Source organism: Chelonoidis abingdonii, chromosome 6, assembly GCF_003597395.2.
Source record: "Chelonoidis abingdonii isolate Lonesome George chromosome 6, CheloAbing_2.0, whole genome shotgun sequence".
NCBI lineage: Eukaryota > Metazoa > Chordata > Testudines > Testudinidae > Chelonoidis > Chelonoidis abingdonii.
Window position 1 is genome coordinate 11,147,955 of NC_133774.1, and position 20,431 is coordinate 11,168,385.

At 39.7% G+C, this 20,431-nt stretch overlaps 1 protein-coding gene across 1 annotated transcript in view; it reads right to left on the reverse strand.

The window, feature by feature from the left end:
* Positions 1–20,431, reverse strand: part of RIT2 (Ras like without CAAX 2) — a 269,115-nt gene that overhangs the window by 169,658 nt on the left and 79,026 nt on the right. Inside the window, exon 2 of the mRNA XM_075066825.1 lies at positions 14,794–14,850. Within this exon, the coding sequence (XP_074922926.1) occupies positions 14,794–14,850 (57 nt within the window). The remainder of the gene's footprint in view (positions 1–14,793; positions 14,851–20,431) is intronic.

The window sequence follows — 20,431 nt, forward strand, 5'->3', positions numbered from 1 at the left end:
AAATCGATTTAAGGAGCCGTTTAACTCGATATTAATGACGACGTCGTGTGAACGGGTACAGCATTAAATCGGTATATCGGCCATTAAACCGATTTAAAGTCGCAGTGTAGACCTGGCCTTAGTCATTGCTTAATTGGGGCTCAAAATAGAGTGTGTGCTACTATGAGTGCTGTCCCTCATACATATTCAATGTCAAAAGAAAACCACATCAATCTAAATCTTTGACTCATAGAAGGTCATCCAGTGGTTTGGAATCTTGTAATGCCCCTAAGGGTTTGTAGTCTGCTCCTATGTTGAAATTCAAACCAAACTGAGCCATTCACAAACCCAAATGACTGCTTGAGCTTTCTCTTCCTTATGACTATGCTGCTGCTTTGTTTCTGTGAAGCTTCTTGATATGAACACAACAGGTCTCAGGTCTACTTCTGGCTGCTTCTGTGAGAGCATTGTTCCTAAACAATATGAAGGTATGTCCACTGATACAATTGGATAGTTTACCTAACATAGTGCCAAAACAGGTGGTAATGTCAGTAGTACTTTTACTTTATTAAATGTGTTTTGTTGTAGAATAGCTCAAAATTCACATAATATGACTATTAAGAAGATCTCTTAAAGGTTGTTGGATGAGCTAAATTTGGTAAGAATTTCCCCAAAATTATTTGTCATGCTCAGGAATCTTCTTAGAGCAGAAATTTCTGTTGATTAGGTAAGGCAAGTAATTACTTCAGTTTGTCCTAATCCAGCTGAATTCCCTGTTTGCTAATTATGTGTCCTACAGGCTATATCTGCTCATTTCCAAATTCATATGTCTCATTCAGCTTGTTGGGAGTGTCTCAAAACTGCATGTAGTCACTCATCATGTTCATTTTTATATCTGCCATATACCAACACAACATCTGCATGCAAAGGATGCCAGGCAAATCTGATATGATCTGAGAGATTCTCTTTTGTAAGTGTTCCGATGCTGAAGATGTGTCACTGGAAGATGCTTGAAACAGTACTTTCCAAATGGGGTGATGAATAGAGTTAATCATATAGCCCCTTTAGCAAAAGGGATTTGCAGGCAGCCTGGTGTACAATCTAACTTTGAGAAGACTTTAGCTTCTGATAACTGAGCTAATGTCTGGTCAACTGCAGCAAGCATCTTTCTCTTTCTCTCTCTCTCTGCATGCTTTATTAACTTGCGTAAGGTCCACATAAATAGGAATTTTACCAATGGTCATTAGTACTACAGCTCTTCCCACATACCATTCAGTGGATTCTTCTGTTTGGGAAACAATCCCCCTGTCTTCCATTCTCTTTAATTCTTCTTTGACTTTCCCTAGCAACAGTATAGGGATGCGGCATGGGGCTGTGAGAGTAAAGAAAGTTGCTGATGACATCAGTTTTATTATGTATTCCCTGAACAGTTTTCATAGCCCTGTGGAGATATTTCCTGTAGTTTGATTTTTTTGTTGTTAATGCATTCCAGTTTCTCTGCTAGGTACAGTCTTTGTATTGCTGGCAACCATAGTAGGGAAGTCGTCAATCCTTGTATTACATATATTATTTCATGAAGAACTTTCAGTCCTTTCTCCAGTTTCCTAAAGAAATGGCCACAAACATCCAATGTATTGTCACAGCCTGATACAAAATTTGTGCAGATCTCCATTTTGGGACTGATGATAATAATTTTGTTTGTTTGTTTGTTTTTTGGAATTGCAGTGGCTGCTTCCCCTATCAGTTTTAAAAGTCATTTTTTGACATTTAAATCTATGTTTGTGTACCAAGATGTTGTTTGTTCTGTTGAGGATGTAGTCCCTGGAAGTATCAACTCATTTCATTGAATCATAGAATCATAGAATATTAGGGTTGGAAGAGACCTCAAGAGGTCATCTAGTCCAATCTCCTGCTCAAAGCAGGACCAATACCAACTAAATCATCCCAAGCAGGGCTTTGTCAAGCTGGGCCTTAAAAACCTATAAGGATGGAGTTTCCACCACCTCTCTAGGTAACCCATTCCGTGCTTCACCACCCTCCTAGAGAAATAGTATTTCCTAATATCCAACCTAGGCTCCCCCACTGCAACTTGAGATGATTGCTGCTTCTTCTGTCATCTGCCGCCACTGAGAACAGCCGAGCTCCATCCTCTTTGGAACCCCCCTTTAGGTAGTTAAAGGCTGCTATCAAATTCCACCTCACTTGTCTCTTCTGAAGATTAAATTACCCCAGTTCCCTTAGCTTCTCCTCGTAAATCATGTACCCCAGCCCTCTAACAATTTTCAATGTTATCAGATACAACTCTCTTTTGGATTGTTTCCATTACTCTGAGCGTCTTGCAAGCTATTGCAAGATGTCCCATTTTGTGGCATGGCCTACATTCTGGTTCTTTTGCTGGCCAGCTGTGGCTTGTTTTGCCACATCTTCCACAGCTTTTTCCAACAATCTCTTTTATTAGGTGGGAGACCAAATAACCTGTCTAGTGGTGCACTGTTCTTATGTTGTAAATTTGGTGCGAGTGCTCCTTTCACTTGCGTATTTTTCTTCTCTTTGCTGTGTCAGTATTGTTTGATATCATCTTCCCTGTTCTGCTAGCATGTAAGTGACAATGCATAGAACCATAGAAAGAGAATTCTCACTTTTTGCTATAGCTTTTGCTAGCATGAGATCTATGTCTAACTGAAAAACTGTGCTTATAAACTGGTGCGTCTTATGTCAACAACTATCCTGTCTTATATTGGTTCTCCTTTTAACACTCCATATTTGCAATGTTCAGTAAGACTGTGAACTGCAGTAATAAAACTCTTAGCTGTTTCCCCTTGTTTTTGACACCTATTAAATTTGGCCCTTGCATATATAATTTATCTGGTCTGCCTATCAAATAGGCATCAAAAGCCTATTTTACTTTGGAGCATTCATTCTTTTCCTCAGCAGAGAGAAGTACCGCACATAGGGTATCATCATCAGCATCACTCATGCCAAATATCAGGACATTTACCTGGTATTTTTGTGCTTTCTTCGTCAAACCATAAACCACCCTATCACCACCACCCCCAAAAAACCCCACCTCTCAAATCTACAAATCCAGTAAGGCCAGCTGCCCGAATTACCAAAATCAAACTTTTCAAAAAGAGCCATTTGTGCTATTGCCGAGACAGGGCTCTGCCTCCTTTCTGCTGTTGCTTTACAGATCTCCTGCCTGATTATCCACTTTCCCTAGTAATTCACTCTTGCAGTTTAGGGTTCTCTTTTCTTTCCTTTGCTCCTATAAAGAGGGATTCACAAACTTCTGACACCCTGTAGCGTGAGTGTATACACACAGCAGCAAGTAGAGTACTGTCTGACCAGGACGTTTCTAGTTTACTGAGCTCCCCATTGCAACACTTCCTGATCATCTCTGGTAATTGTGGAGGACCAGGAATTCTATAATCACACCTGAGATGCTTTGATTAAAATATAGTAATACTCAGACAAATGAACCCATGCACATTTAGCTCCTGGGGTTCTGTATTTATTTCCTCAGAGACTATGATAGCATATTTGATCAGTTTTCTATGCAAATTTTTAATTTTATCTTCTAGAACTGTAAATTCAACTTGGGATCTCAGAATGAACCCAGCCTTGTCACAAGTAGTCTAAAGTACAGAGTGTAAGGCCAGAAGGGACCATTTTGATCATCAAGCCTGATTTTCTGAATAACATGTCCCAGAACTTCCCTAAAATAATTTCTGTTTGAACTGGAGCATCTCTTTTAGAAAATACATCCAATCTCAATTTAAAAATGTCCTGTGATGGAAAATCTACCACAACCCTTGGTAAATTGTTCTAATGGGTAATTACCCTCACTCCTAAATATTAGTACCCTTATGATTGCAACTGCCACTGTATCATATAAGGGGAAAGATCATCTCAGTAGATAGATCCAAAACCATTTGTTGCTTTCCAGGTCAAAACCTAGTAGAAATCAAAATAAGAATTGCCTGAAAATTAGCTGGTAGCTAGGGCAGCTCATGGAACATGTTTGTAATATGGTGAATGAAACACCATATAATAAGCATTCTGCTTTCAGAAATAAGGGTAAGGGGAATACCTTGTCTTCACACTTCAAGATGCATTTATAGTCATATTTCTATAGAGATAAATCACCATAGAAAAACAAGATATAACTATGCTTTACTATTCAAAGATTATCATAACACAGGGTACTGATAGTCACGGAAAAGCTATCTCCTCAGGGCATTGTGATGAAGGAGGAAAAAAGCCAAATGCCTGTAGTCCACTAATGATGTAACAACAGCTTTTTCCTATCTGGAATAAACTCTTCACTAGCGGGGGAAGAGATACTACTGCCAAGTGATAGGATTCTATTGTGTTATTTTTTGGTCAACACAAATAAATGATTGCCACTTTGGATTCCACTATTTAGTCAGTTTTTTGAAGGTTAGTTAAGCATATACCTAACATGACCACAGAACTAACTGGAGTAAATGGGATCACTTACATGCTTGCAGTTAGATATGTGCTTAAACACTTTACTGGAATAAGTTTGAAGTACATAAGGCCCCAATCTGATAACTTAAGCAAATGACACTGCAGACAGGACTGCCTGTGTCAATACAATTATAGAACTGGGATTTCAATATGCATTTTGGAACTCAGTCTTGAAAATGTTTTCTGCCCATGATGTGAAAGGCCTTGGCAAGAAATTTGGGGTTTTATGACATTAAAAAATAAAATCCAGCTGGCAGTTTGCTTGTTTTCAACTTCAAGCCAAAACAATACCAATTTCCTAGCTTGAAATGCATTTTCTGCACACTTCCATGAATCAAAAAGTGACTAGTTGATGTGATTTGATGGCACTTTTACAGGAATTTAGCCTGTTTTGTTTTCACTGTTGGTTGGGGAACCTACTTTGTTAACTGAAGTCTAACAGCTATAGGTTAGTATGCCTTGAAAATAGATTACTTGACTCCTGTCACAGATTTGGGGGTATGTCTCATCCAGAATCAAGGGTGACAACGAGCAAAGAGTTTCTCTCTCTCACAAACACACCCTTCCATAGCAATAAGTATTACACACCCTGTCATAAACAGATGGTTAAGGATTAATGTCTCTTTTACCTGTAAAGGGTTAAAAAGTTCAGTAAACCTGGCTGACATCTGACCAGAGGACCAATAGGGGGACAAGATACTTTCAAATCTTGGTGGAGGGAAATCTTTGTTTGTGCTTTTTGTTTTGTTCCTTGTTTGCACTCGGGACTGAGGGGGACAAGACGTCCCAGGCTTTCCCATTCTTTCTGAATCAGTCTTTCATGTTTCAAAATAGTAAGTAATAGCCAGGCAAGTCGGACTAGTCTTATGTTTGTTTTCTTAACTTGTAAATGTGTCTTTTTGCTGGAAGGATTTTTACCTCTGTTTGCTGTAACTTTGAATCTAAGGCTAGGAGGGAGGTCCCTCTAGTCTATATGAATCTGAGTACCTTGTAAAGCATTTTCCATCCTGATTTTACAGAGATATTTTACCTTTTCTTTCTTTAATTAAAAGCTTTCTTTTTAAGAACCTGATTGATTTTTCCTTGTTTTAGAATTCAAGGGATTAAGTCTAAACTCAGCAGGGATTGGTGGGGGGGAAATGAGGGGTGGGGATGGTTAATTCCTCCTTGGTTTAAGATCCAAGGAGTTTGGATCGATGTGAAGCTTCCCAAGGCAACCCAGGGAGGGGAAAGTCTGGGGGGAAGAGGAAGGGGATGGTTAATTCCTCTTTGTTTTAAGATCCAAGAAGTTTGGATCTGTGTAAGCCTCTCAAGGCAAGCCAGGGAGGGGAAAGTCTGGTTAATTTCTCCTTGTTTTAAGACCCAAGGCGTTTGAGTCTTGGGTTTCCCAGGGAAGGTTTTGGGGGAACAGAAAGTGTGCCAGACACAGACTTCTGGCTGGTGGCAGCATACCAGATCTAAGGTAGGAATTAAGCTTAGAAAGGTCCATGCAGGTCCCTCACATTTTTACTCTAAAGTTCAAAGTGGGGGGAAAAAACCTTGACACACCCCAAACTGCACAAAGAGATGCTGTGATGGGAAAACCAATTAAGATAAATTATCAGCCTCCTACTTTATACCAAAGGACTTTCTCCCCAAACTTAGGCTATGTCTACTCTAGAGACTTGACAGCAGCAAAAGCTGTGCACTTGCAGCTGCGCCACTGTCTCTGCCGATGAGAGAGAGCTCTCCCGCCAGCATAATTAAACCACCCTTAATGAGCGGCTGTGGGAGAGTGCCTTCTGCCAACATAGCGCTGTCCACACCTGTGCTTTTGTCAGTAAAACGTATGTTGGTCAGCAGTGTGAAAATACACATCCCCGACTGACAAAAGTTTTATCGACAAAAAGTACTAGTGTAGACAAAGCCTGAGAGTGAATGGCTTCTGAGATTTCAAATACAATAATAATTGCATTTATACAGTGTTCCCAGAGCTATCAAGCCAATTCTTAGAAACTACACAGTTCTGTCTGACCAGGAATAATTCTATTTACTTAAGCTGACACTGTCTGCTTAACTCAAGTCTGAATTTGCACCAATAAATACAGTAGTTATCAACTGGCTCCATAATGTTCCAACCACATTCCTGGATGACATCAGTAGGGATATTAGACATAGCAAATCCCAGGCAACTGGAAAAAGGCCACAGTAGTTATCAGATAACTCTTCCCCAGCTGATTATGTCAAACAGCTGTTTGTTAATTTTATTCCTCGGTATTTCTCATTTTACACTCTTTTGGCACTTAATTGTTCCAGATGTGACTAGGAGTTAAACTAACATAATGTGACACAAAATATTGGGCCAGATTTTCAACTTGTGTAAAAGACTATAGCTTCATTGATTTTAGTGGCGCTATCTTAATATACACCAGCAGGGGACTTGCCAGTTGTCTTGTAGTATTTCTGGTTTTACTAAAAGCAAAGCATACGGGGTGTGACATACCCAAGGTACAATCTGAATTGAGAAACAACTGTGTCCCCTCAGTTCTCCAACTGGGGGTGCTTTTTACACTGCTTTGCTGTGAGAGCTACCACTCCTGGTCTGCTCTTATACCGCCTCCAGCAGTTACTCCCAGTAATAGTTTATGAATTCTGCAGCCAGCCACCCTCAGATTACACTGCAAAGCAACACCAGCAAACCAGTCCCAAACTTTCCCCCAAAATGTATATCTTGTATTGCCCAGCTCTCTCCCGCACAATATAAGCTCATACAAAGTCTATCATTTTATTAATCAAAGATGAGATGCACAAATCCTCTTATCTCAAGTAGGGGTTCCCAAACACTTCATTTCAACTTCACTGGTTTAGATAAAACTATAAAACAAGTTTATTAACTACAAAAGGATAGATTTTAAGACAATACAAGTAATGAGGTTAAAGAGTTAGAATAGATTACAAGAAAATAAAAGTAAAATGCAACTAATGCCTAATTTAATAACTGCATGAATTCAAAGCAAAGTCTCCCTCACCATGTGTTTCAGCAAACTTACTGGCTGAACTTCTTTCAGTCAGGATCCCTCCCCCTTCCTTTGTTCTTAAGGTGTTGTGAATGCCATGGGCAGAGAGAAAGGGAGGAATGATTTGGGGCATCTGCTCTCCCTTCTTATGGTTTTTCTCTTCTTCAAGAAGCATCTCCAGCTGAGGTTCAGGAGACAGAAAGTCTGTGTGGACGGGAATCCCAAACTGTTTCTTTGTGAAGATGTAGATTTTTAATCGACACCCTCTTTCCTGCCACAGAGCGGCCACTTAACCAGGTAGTAGTCCATCTGATTTTGATGAGAGCTGGCTGAGGGATCAGCTTGCCTTTTGTATCTGGGGAACTGGTTTGTGGTCACTCCCCACAAACAATGTGGAACATGTTTCAGTTATATCATACAGAGGAATCTTACAAATTTACATACAATGTTGCCACATGCATATTATCAGGACAATATTGACCAGCAAGTTAAGAACATAAGAATGGTCATACTGAGTCAGATCAAACATCTGTCTAGCCCAGTATCCTGTCTTCTGAAAGTGCCAATGCCAGGTGCTTCCGAGGGAATGAACAGAACAGGTAATCAGCAAGTGGTCCATCCCCTGCTGCCCATTCCCTGCTTCTGGCAAAAGTTGAGATTTCTAATGATACCTCACATGGCATAGTTGCACCAAGATTTTTACAATAGTGTGCAAGAGGTGAATACAGAGGTACAGACTGTCACAACTGGGTATCTCATCAGAAAAAATCTATTCTCACAAGAACTCCAGCCTGTCACAGTTAGGTCATGGCAGCCAAACCTAGTAGTCAGAGCCAGAGTCTGCAATCACAAGACAGGAGGTCAGAAGCAGAAGATAAATGAGATTAGATCCAGTTTCAAAGGAATTGCAGTGGTCATATAAAATATCATGGAATATCATGAGTATGTAGGGACAGGTCCACCACAGCTGGTCATAAAGGGTTCTAAATTCTATAAATAAGCCAAAAAATTGCACAGGAATAGGAACACTTTCTGTAGGAGATCATGCAGATGCACAGCAAGCAAGCATGGTATGCAATGGCTGCACTTCCAAATAGTAACAAATGGATGGTGGCTAGGAGTTCACAAAAACTGCCTGAAATGGGGCCATCCATAGTAGGTCATGGTGGTAACCACATAGCTTGTCAGAGTAAGGATGGTTTAGTAGTTATGAAATTAGCTGAAAACCTGGGTTCAATGCCCTGTTCTGTCACAAGCTTTCTGTGCAACCCTAGCCAAGTCCCTCGGCTTCTTTGGACTATATATTCCTATCTACTTTCCTACCTTATGAAGTGTTATAAGGATAAATACATGAATGAGCATGAGGTGCTCAAACAGCTGGTGATATGGGGCCATCTATGTACCCTAGACAGATGGGGTGTTGTGGTCTTGCACCTGGTAGCTAGTAGGTGGAGAGAGGTAATTCAGTGTGAAATCAGCCATGTCTGCTAGTTTCTCAAAATTTTAGTGGCACCCAATGGATAGTTACCAGGGGGAGGGATAACTCAGTGGTTTGAGCATTGGCCTGCTAAAGTCAGGGTTGTGAGCTCAATCCTTGAGGGGGCCACTTAGGGATCTGGGGCAAAAATCTGTCTGGAGATTGGTCCTGCTTTGAGCAGGGGGTTGGACTAGATGACCTCCTGAGGTCCCTTCCAAACCTGATATTCTATGATTCTGTCTACATACGGAATGCCTGCTACCAGCACAGGGACACCATAGGGGAGAGCCTTCTCTACTTCCCCTTTGTGCCATGGAGAGGCCTAGAAGGGACTGAAAGTGAACTAGAACCAATCCCTCCATTTCTTTATATCTGAATATGCTGTTTCTGCTGAAATAAAGTCACTAGCAACATGGGGTAACTGTGGCCACCTGTCTAGCTAGCGTTAGCCAGGCACCCTGTTCTTTTCAGACTCCGCCTATCAGAGAGTCTTATCTCTTACAAACAGAGACAGAGAGACATCTTTTTTTTTTCTGAATAGCATAAAGCCTTGAGTGAACTCAGCTAGACCATTGTAATGTCCGTAACTCATCTTGCAACCTAAATCTACTTAGGCTCACATGCCATATACCAAGTAGTATATTGTTCACTTGACAGATGGAAGCATTTCTCTAAGCTGATTATATCTGTGTTTGGTTTGGACTGTGCACATGAGTTTTAAATGAAGAGGATCCAGCTAAATCTGTTCATCTTTGGCATTCTGATGGATTGGAGTAAATAATAGTGGGAGCTAAAATTAGTTGAAGTAACCCCTCCTTTCTTTAACCAACTGTGGTCTTCATTAGCTCATATACATTTATGTTATGTAGCTACACTGAGTTCTGATTTACACCACCTGAGGGTCTGTCAGTTAGTCTCTTCAGTCACTACATTTACATACTCTTAACAATCCCATGCTGTCTTATTTGTAAATTTCTTTCTCGGCCAATATAATGACAAATTAAACATTCAAATGCACCAAACAGTTTAGACAGCCTTTAAATTCAGGAGCTGCTCTCTTTTAAAATTATCCATTGTTCATGATACAACTGTAGCTGGTTTTCTGAATGGCCTAATGGGAATTTTTTTTGCATTCTCTTACAATTCAGACAATATATTATTTCTTTCATTTTGTCTCTAGTTGCACTGTTGACAACTGCACTCTTAGCTAGCACACCAGGGATTGAACTGGCGATATCCACAGCTAAAGGTATAGACAGTTACAGCTTAAACTAAAGAGCCAATAATCTGTAGCTGGGGGACAGGGTTGTAACTACTCATATTCTTTGTGGATCAGAAACAGAGGGGGACCTGTAATCCCCACTTACTAGTGAGTTGTACACATTCCAATTGGTTTGGAATATGCTGAACAGGGAGCTTGGTCCTAAGAGAGTTCAAGGTCCCAGATGTGCTAATAGTTTCCACTATTTTGTTTTCCATTTAGTACATATTCCATAGCAGGAATAGAAGCTGAGCATTTCTCAGCATGTCTTGAGAGAGAGCGGGGTCCAGTGGTTACGGTACTTGGTTCTATATCCAGATCTTCCATTGATTTGCTGTGCAACCCTTAGAAAGTTATTTCATTTTTCTGTTCCTCTATTTTCCTTCCCTCTGTATGTCTTATCTACATAGATTGTAATCTCCTTAGGATAGTGACTGTCTCTTCTTATGCATTTGTGCACAATGGGTTCTTGATTCTGACTGGGGCCTCAAAGTGCAACCTTGATACATATAATACATAATAATCTCTTCTATCTCTTTATTGATAATTATTTGTCATATTATGGTAGTGCCTAGAGGTCCACAAACTAGGATTATGACAAGACAATACACAGTTAAACATGTGGTAGGTGATAGACAACATCTTTAATGTTAAAGATGAGTGTGTGTGTATGACTGATTGCTCTCAATGGCTATAATGGTTCTCTTCTTCCCGCCACCTTTCCCCAATTTCTGTTTATTGTAGTTAAATTCTCTTTAGAGCTAATAGGCATGTTTTTTTTCATGATTTTCTTTAAATGGTCATAAAAGTCCTAGATATTGTGCTGGGTGTATAATTTATAAACATAAAAATGGTCTCTATTAAAATAGCAACATTTACTAATAGTTTATTATTTCAGCAAAGTCAGTAGAAATGTTGTGAGCACTATTAAGCCCTATATGTGGTTTCTTTTGACCTTACTAGGGCCTTTGACGCTGTAAATTGAGATGGCCTGTGGACAGACATCTGCAAGTTTGGTGTCCTTGACCGAGGCTGCTTCTCAAATGCATTTGTTGTCACCAATGGAGTAAAACAAGGCTGTGTTCTTGCTCCAGTGTTATTTAGCATCATGTTTTGCTGATGTTCTAATAGAGGAATTCAGAAACATTGGTTGTGGCATTTATATGCAATACCATATGGATGGAGGTGACTTATTGCCTGCATGCAAAGACAAAAAAGTTATGAAGAAAATTATTCATAAATTACTGTTCGTTGGTGATTGTGCTTTATTGGCCCATAACCTCAGGGACATTCAGTTGCTCACTGACTGTTTTGCAGATAATCAAAAATATTTTGGTTTAACAATCAGCCTGAAGAGAACAGAGGTCATGGTCCAGTCTCAATCGAGAAGTACTACAACTACTCCAGTTGGGTCCGTCGAAGATGTACCACTCAAAATGGTGACAAATTTTGTGACCTAGGCAGTATCATTTCATGGAATGCAATAATCAACAACATTACAAAACTCATTGGCACAGGCTGCGAGGCCTTCAGAAATCATTGGTGTCACCTCTGGAATGAATATGCTGTGAAACTACAAAAGAAAATTGATGTTTACAGTGCTATTGTTGTTAACGCTTTCCTCTATGACTGCAATATGTGGATAATTTATCAATACCATCTAAATTGCTTGTACCAATTCCACGTACGGGATCTATGGTGGATAATGGCAATTAAATGGCAAGATTTAATTCTAAACACCAAGGTCCTTGAATATCTCAAGATCACAGGCACTGAAGCTTTCATAGTAAGAGTGCAACTGAGATGGTGCAGTCATGTGGGGTCTGTACGTCTGACAGTAGAATACTGAAAAGAGTCTTTTACAAAGAATTGCAGACTGGAACTCATTTTAGGGGCAGACCAAGCAAACATTACAAAGACACTCTCTCAAGACCAACTTCCAATCTTGCAAAATTGACCTCAACACGTGGGAGCTCTTAGCCCAAGACAAGATCTAATGGCAACAGCTCTGCCATCTCAGACCGAAACATTTTGAGAGCTCATTGATTGCTGCAAACAAGGAGAGACCTTACTTCTTTCTAGATCCCTGTTCACCCTAGCAGGGTGTGGTTCACAGACTCAACTTGTCATTAATTATATTTAGGATTCACCCAGATAACACAAGAGAAAACTTAACCCTTGTCCAACAAAAGAAACTATTAGCTATTGCCTTTATCCAGAGAGCAAAGAAATGAAATTATCTGGAAAGAGTTAAAAATGAAAGGAATGAAGTACTCCCAGTGGACACTTCCAAGCTTCTGCTTTCATGCTTTCTTCTTTATAGCCAGATAAACATGTGCTTTCAGCCATCTGTCAGTACAGAATGTCCAGCAAAGGTAATCCAAGGTGATGGATGTACCTAGTAGATGTCCAAAGAGAAGTCTACATTCATTACTCACTGCTCCTTTTAAAAGTGGTACCTCTAAGATCTATAACAATGCCTGACCTCTTCAGAACCAAACAGTAGTAACCAATGGGTAATGAGAGTCAGAACATTTGTAACAGTGATTGGAAACAGCAATTAAAAGCAACGATAAGCAGAAAACATGGGGTTGCATTGTGTGTAATCCTTCTGGGAAGTGGAGGCACTGCTCTTGGACAGCACTGCCTGTTCAGCTAGATTTCTTACAGAGTTACGTGGGGGGAAGAGGCAAAGATGTGACCTTGGTACAACCCTGCTTCAAACTAGCCTAGTGTTACAGGACAGCTCTAGAAAAGAGAGATTTCTTTATACTGATAAACAGTTAATAGTTCAAATTCTAGTAGATGGCATGCAAGACTATGCAGCATAGATCTTGGATTTTGAAGGTCCAATAAAACTTCTTGTCGCTATGCTCTCTAAATGGCTTCCATGTGTGCAGCTCTTAACTCCTCATGCAGAAGGGAGCCCACGCTGCACTCTTTCACCCAGATCTGCTCCTACTACTCTTGCATTCTCTGACCCCCAAGAGGAAATCCAGTGCAATCAACCAGAAGTCCTCCTGGACTTCTTTTCCTGCTCAGTCCCTTCCCATCCTGGCTCAAAAATGTGCCTTAAAACAGATGCAAGTTTCTAAAGATGATAGATTTGAAAGTGTTCTCCTGGATGAATTTCAACCCTTTGTTTATTATGGGACAAATTCTCTGACATAAGTCCATCGACATCAAGAGAATTAACCCAGAAGAGAGTGTTACCCTATGCTGCATTTATAGTGTAGTAAACCCAGTACTCACAGTTATTTTTTCATAAAAACAGCAACAATGTTTATCATGATAATAAATGGTTTGAAAATAGGAAAGCAACCCATAGAGGTTGAAAAGAACTAGGAGTCCAGTGGCACCTTAAAGACTATCAGATTTATTTGGGCATAGGCTTTTGTGGGAAAAAAAACCCACTCCTTCAGATGCAAGACCTTACATAGAGGTTGAGCATTTTCTTCCTCTGATGGAATAATACAGGATGTTGAATGAGCCTTTTCCACCAGCAAATTCTGCCCTTGTTAACACATAGCAAGCATTAATTAGATTTCATGGCTTCACTCACCTTTTGGTAAAAGAGTTTTCTTTCACAGTGTTTCAGGACTGGCATCACAAATGCAGAGCTGGCCTTGAGTATATGATGGATAATGTTTTCATCAATTGTGGCATTCTGTGATAGCAAACTCCCCAGGTAGCAAAACTTCACCACAGACACAAGAGGAACATTGCTGATCTTAATAATTGGGTAAAGATGTGCATCACCTGACACTGTTTGGTACAATACTTCAGTTTTCTTCAGGCTGATTGTGAAACCAAAACAATTGACTGCACAAGTGAAGTGATCAGTTATAAATTGAACATTACCAACTGAGTGAGCAACGAGTGCACAGTCATCAGCAAATAAAAGCGCCTTAATAAGTGAATCTACTTCTTTCCTGAGGGCATGGGAACTAATGGGAACAACTTCCCATCAGTGCAGAACTGGATAAATATTCCTCTGTCAATGTCCTGAAATGCATCCATCAAAATATGTGAAAAAAAGGATGGAAAAGAGTGTGGGAACCAGCATGCAACATTGTTTGGTGCTATTGGTGACAAAGCAAGGTGGTGGCAGATATGGCAAGCCATTATTAACCACTTTGAAATCAGGTGCATTAAGACCTAATGTGAAAAAGGTGAACACTGCAAAGCAAGGATGCAACAGCCTGCAGTAGTCATGGGCAATCCTGTCTGTCCTACATGTAGCAGTGTTAATATGACCTCGCATAGATGTGTTCACCAATAGTGTTAGCTGAATCCTCATACAACAACATCAACATGACACTCCCTCATTTCAGGACCAACTGTCTATTACATGACCATGACACAGCCAAATAAGCATCAAACAAATATCATTCTCAATATAAGAGTTATAACTCCCAGGTACTTCACAAAGCATTGTTGGGTGGTTGCCACTGCTCTGCCGTTCCCATCTTGCTAATTGCAAGAGGAATCCCAGTATAGAAAAGGGATCCCAGCATGTACAAATTGAGAGTAAATATCAAAAAGCAGTCAGATTGGATGGAATAAGGAAAAAAACAATCTGTACTCACCTATGGTTGGATCATGATAATCAGGAAACCGATGGCTTATGAACTGCATTGTCATAGCTGGGGAGGAGAAAAAGGGAGAAGTTACAAAAGAAAACAGTGAAGAGATAGGGGGTGAAATGAAGCAGAGGGAAATGTAGGAAGAATTCAGAAACCCAAACAGCAGCCTGGTCATGAATGGTCCAAGCACTTGGCTGATATTTGCAATTGCACAAGAGAAAGCCCGATTCATTTTGTGTGCCTTTGTCTGCAGACTGTTTGCCTAGCCTTAGTAGATGCCAATCACTAGAGTAATATAAAACAGGACAAGAGGATATCCTCTAGGGGACAATCTTCTTGCAGGCTGAGACAAGTTGATAAAAATAGCTTGTGAATGTCTTAACTTGGTCTTAATTGGGGCTACCCAGGGGACAATTATTGGCCAACTCATTCCCTTTGTGAAAATAATGCATGGGAACGATTTTAAACAATATGAGTTTCATGTAGCATCAGGGTATGCATGCTCCACAGAACAACAAGGGGTTTTGGAGGATAAAACCAACAGATCCATGCACCAAAGGGACGTGGGTCATCAGCTCTCCAGGCCCCAAGTGATCTACTGCCCTTGTAACACTGCTCTTCTCCAAAGAGGGATTCAGCTGTGGAGATGGAATGTTAGCTATGTTAAAGCTGACCCAATCAATATTAATTTACCCATAAAAATGTGTGGGGTTAATGGAGAACTAATGCTGCCTCTTGGTGATCCCAGACCATGAACCACAGTATATATGGATTATTAAACCTGTGTAACGTCAAAGGAAGAGCTTATACAGGATGAAAGGATAGGAGGAAATGATATCAAAGTACTTCATAAATATAAAGGTCTTTATAGGCTTTCCAGACATTAATAACTTATGCTTGTGAAGTAGGAAAATACCTCCCTTTTGCAGATGGGGCAATGAGGAACAGAGAGTTTTAATGAAAAATCTGTGGGCATTGTGTTAATATATATTTAAATACAATAATGGAAAAATACAATATTAAACATTATGTTCATTGAAACACACCTCAGTTTCTTCTTTTTAAAAAACTTTATTGAGCAGCTTCTCTGTTAAAAGGTCAGAGATGAGAATGATGAGAATGTCTATTTAGTATCTGATTGAATACTACGTAATACTTTGGCATTGTCCAAATATCTCCCTTAAGCAAAACTGTTGCTTATAGTCTCCTAGTTATATAATAGCCCACTCCTACTCTTAATCAGGTGCTCCATGAGGTATTTCAGTAAGAGAACCACCATGATTAAGCATGCCTTATTAAGTAAAGTATTAAGAAAGTATCATCAAATGGAGAAATTGTTTTAAATGTTGAAGAGAAAAATAAATGAGGTCCAAGAAGAGTCCTTAAGGTGAATGTGTAACAGACTCTTCTGATACACTCCTTTCCTAGCAAAATCTCATCATCCTATATAGATAATCCAGAACTGTACAAAGGCTTGGTCTACATTACAGGTCAACATAAGGCAGTTTATGGCTACCTAATTATGTCAGTGTCTACACTACAATGCTGCTTCCAAGAAAGTAAGTAGCCCTCTGCACCAACATAACAACTCCACCTCCATGAGAGACATAGCACTTATGTTGATGTAGTTAGGGGACACAGTGTCTGGGTAGACACTGTGTTACTTACATTGGCTATTGGTTGTCAGACCTGAATGAGGCTCCCTCTTCCCCAACACTGACAGCCCAAGTTGTAAGCTGGGCGCTGGGCTCACAGCTGGGGCTTCTGGCACTGATACCTTGGAGTGTCAGTGCCAGGGTGTGGGGGGAGCCCAGCTGTAAGCCTGCATCTGGCTGACAGCAGGGGAGGGGAGGCAGCTTTCAGCCCCATGCCTACAACTGAAGTTGTCAGCCTCAGGGCTGCTGGGCTTTAGTTGTCAGTGTCCCACAATGCCCCACTTCAGTTGGTGGAAGCGCTCTGGGAGAGACAGTGCACCACCTATGGAAGGAACAAGTGTGGACGAGAACCACCACTTTAATTACTGCAGTGACTGTATGGCGACTTAAGTCAACTTAATTTAGTAGTGTGGACAAGCCCAAAGTAACATCAAGTACAGTACCCAATTTCATATCTGATCCTTCTTGCAAAAACGAACTCTCGTTAAATACGATGCAGAAGACAAACAATCCTTCTTTATGCTATATGGAATCCTCCCATCAGATTATTTTATGCATGAATGTTATCCACTAATAAAAGTTTTAGAAAATTCATTTCAGGCAGCCAGAAACTAACTCATATTTTGTGGTGGTGGTGTTTCCTGAGGGTGAAATTGATCTCTGTGCAGATGGCGAGCAATATGTAAGTCACACTTAAGCCTTATTTTAAATGGTACATAACCCTCATGCAGACCATCATAACTAGCCTGAGTTTCAGCTTGCTTGGGGCAATTGATATTGGAGTGACTTCTGTTTGCTAAGAAAGACTGGATGGGGTCTGAGATCCCATCAATGTCACCCCTTGCTTAGATACAGCTGGGTTGATAAATCTTCTGATTTTATAGCAGCCCATAATATCTAGTGTTTCATCAGTGTCAAAGAGATTGCATGAGGATCTCATCTTTCACTGAAAAGAAAAAAAGTAACTTTCTAGCCCTAAAGGTCACAGGGAAATGGTTGAAACTGTGAAGTGAGTTGACCATAAAGGCTCAGAACCAGAAGGCAAATAAAACAAAATAAAAGTGATTTAAAAAAATCTCATTATCTTTAAACCAATCTCATGACTTTTAGTGGAGCTTAACTCATCGTTTTTGAATGTTTGCAGTTGGCAATTCATCATATAGTAACATAATTATACCTAGCTCTTATCATCAGCATATCTCAAAACACCTTTTAAGAGGGATCAGCATCATTAATCCTATTTTATAGATGGGGAAACTGAGGCACGTGACAGGGCAGCAAGCTGCCCAAGGTCACCCAGTATACCGATGCCAGGAATAGAACTGAAGTTGCAAATCCAAGTCCAATGCTCAGTCTACCAGGCCATGCTACCTCTCCTAGGACACATATCATACATGCCCCTATTCAAGAGCTGAATATAGTGTCTCTTACCTGGTCCCAGCTACCTATTATGGCATGTTAAATCAAAAATGAAATTCTACCCAGGATATCTTGAATGGCAGAGCAGATAGCCATTACAGCATGCCTAATTGAAAATTATTTATGTAAATTAGTCCAGAATTGCATTACTTTGTTGAAATACTCTTTCCTGCTCTTATCTTAGGGAATCATGGGTTAACAAGATGCTCTGACAAAATGTTACAGAAAAGACAGATTAAATATTTATTACCATGTTAATAAAATATTGCATATTCAGGGTAGACAAATATAAATGTTAAAGAGCAGCATTATAAATTCATAGCGACACAGAAAGGATAACTGTTTTAAAAAGCTCATTTAAAGTCCATATAGCATGGGTGAATAAAACAACATGCAGTTACACTAATGTTTTCAGTCTTGTGTGCCATCAAATGCATTACTTTTTGAGTACTGTATGTATTTGGGTACCTCCCTATCCAGGCCACCTGTTTTTAACCCAGCAAGATTTTTAGACATCCCTGTCTGATAACTATTTGGTGGCCTGTGAGAAATAAGTCAATGCCCAATGTAATATTCTCAGTTATTTATCAGACATGGAACCACTGAGATCCATCCCATAAGTTTCAGGCATACAAGCCTTTATTGCAACTTTTCTGAGATCACACACTGTCTGCACAGCAGATGGCGCCAACTAGTTCCATTCCCTTGTGTGTACTATTGCCAGCTCTCCTAAAGCGAAGGGAGTATTGCTCAGTGGTTTGAGCATTGGTTTGTTAAACCCAGGGTTGTGAATTTAAGCCTTGAGGGGACCAGTTAGGGAGCTAGGGCAAAATCAGTACTTGGTCCTGCAAGTGAAGGCAGGGTCCCTTCCAGCTCTAAGAGATAAGTATATCTCCATATTTAAAGGTACACTCCACTAATCCAGTGGACCAGTGTCCATGCCACAAGAACTGCAACAATTGCTGAAATTCTCACTAGAAGCCAAGGACTCAGGATTAAGGTTTTCCACGAACCAGCCCAAAGACAGTGCCCTAGTTAAATCCATAGCACAGGACTTAAGTGGAAATTTTGTTGTTCATAGATTAAAATGATTCTAATGTCAGAAGAGACCACTGCAGTCATCTAGTCTGACCTTCTGTATAACACAGGTCATAGAATTTGCCCCCAAAATTCTGATTGAAATACAGCATATCTTTAGAAAACATCAAATCTTGATTTAAAAATTGAAAGTGCTGGAAAGTCCTTTCCAAATCTTGGTAAGGTGTTTCAGTGGTTAATTACCCATACAATTAAAAATGTATGCCTTATTTCCAGTCTGAATTTATTTAGTTTCAGTTTGCATGAGGTCATAGGCATTGTACTGGTCATTTACACTAATGTGCCATAAGACTGGATTTACATTGTCATTTCTAGATTTTTTCCCTCTCAAGAAAGATTGAGGCATTCTGCTGTGAGGTGGCATTGAAATGTCCAGTGCCCATGTCAAACCTGTTAAGCAGCTACATAGTGAACTTTAGTCTTTTAAGAGTCAAATTCAATACAGATATAAAAAAGCACAACTCAGTTGGAGCCAGCGAAATGATAACTGGGAATCTTTTAAGAACAACTAACCAGATGCCCAAAAAGGAACAATCCAAAAATGGAGGAAGAAGGCTGCGCTGGTTAAAAAACAGACCTAGTTTAGAGGACGTGAAGGCAACTATAGTAATAATAATAATAATATATAACAAATGGAAGAAAGGGGAAGTTGATACTAATAAATACAAATCAGAAGTTAGGAATAGTGGAAAACTGATAAGGGAAGTAAAGGGACACAAAAAGAAATATTCGGACAGCAGAGTTACAAAAATAAGGAGTCTTCTAAATGTATCAGGAACAAAAAGAATCCTGACAATTGTATTGGTCCACTACTAGATGGAAATGGTATACTTATCAATAATAATGCAGAAAAGGCAGAAATATTCAATAAATATTTGTGTTTTATATATGGGGAAAAGATGATGATAAAGTGTCATTATATGGTGATGATAACACTGATTCTAGTCCATTAGTATTTCTGGGATGTTAAACAAAAACCACTAAAGTTAGACATTTTAAAATCAGCAGATAATTTGCATCCAAAAGTTTTGCTGGACTGTTAATGTTGATTTTCAATACATCCTGGAGCACTGGAGAAGTTCTAGAAGATTGGAAGAAAGCTAATATTGTACTAGTTTTAAAGGGTAAATGGGATGCCCTGGGTAATAATAGGTCTGATAGCCTATTATCGATCCCAGATAAGATAATAGCACCACTGACATGGGATTTGGTTACTAAAGAATTAAAGGAAAGCATGTAATCAATGAAAATCAACATGGGTTTGTGGAAAATAGATTATCTCCAAACTAACTGAAATTGTTTTTTTTAAATGAGATTTCAAGTTTTGTTGATAAAGGCAATAGTGTTGACTTAATATACTTAAGTATCAGAGGGGTAGCCGTGTTAGTCTGGATCTGTGAAAGCAGCAGAGAATCCTGTGGCACCTTATAGACTAACAGAGGTTTTGGAGCGTGAGCTTTCGTGGGTGA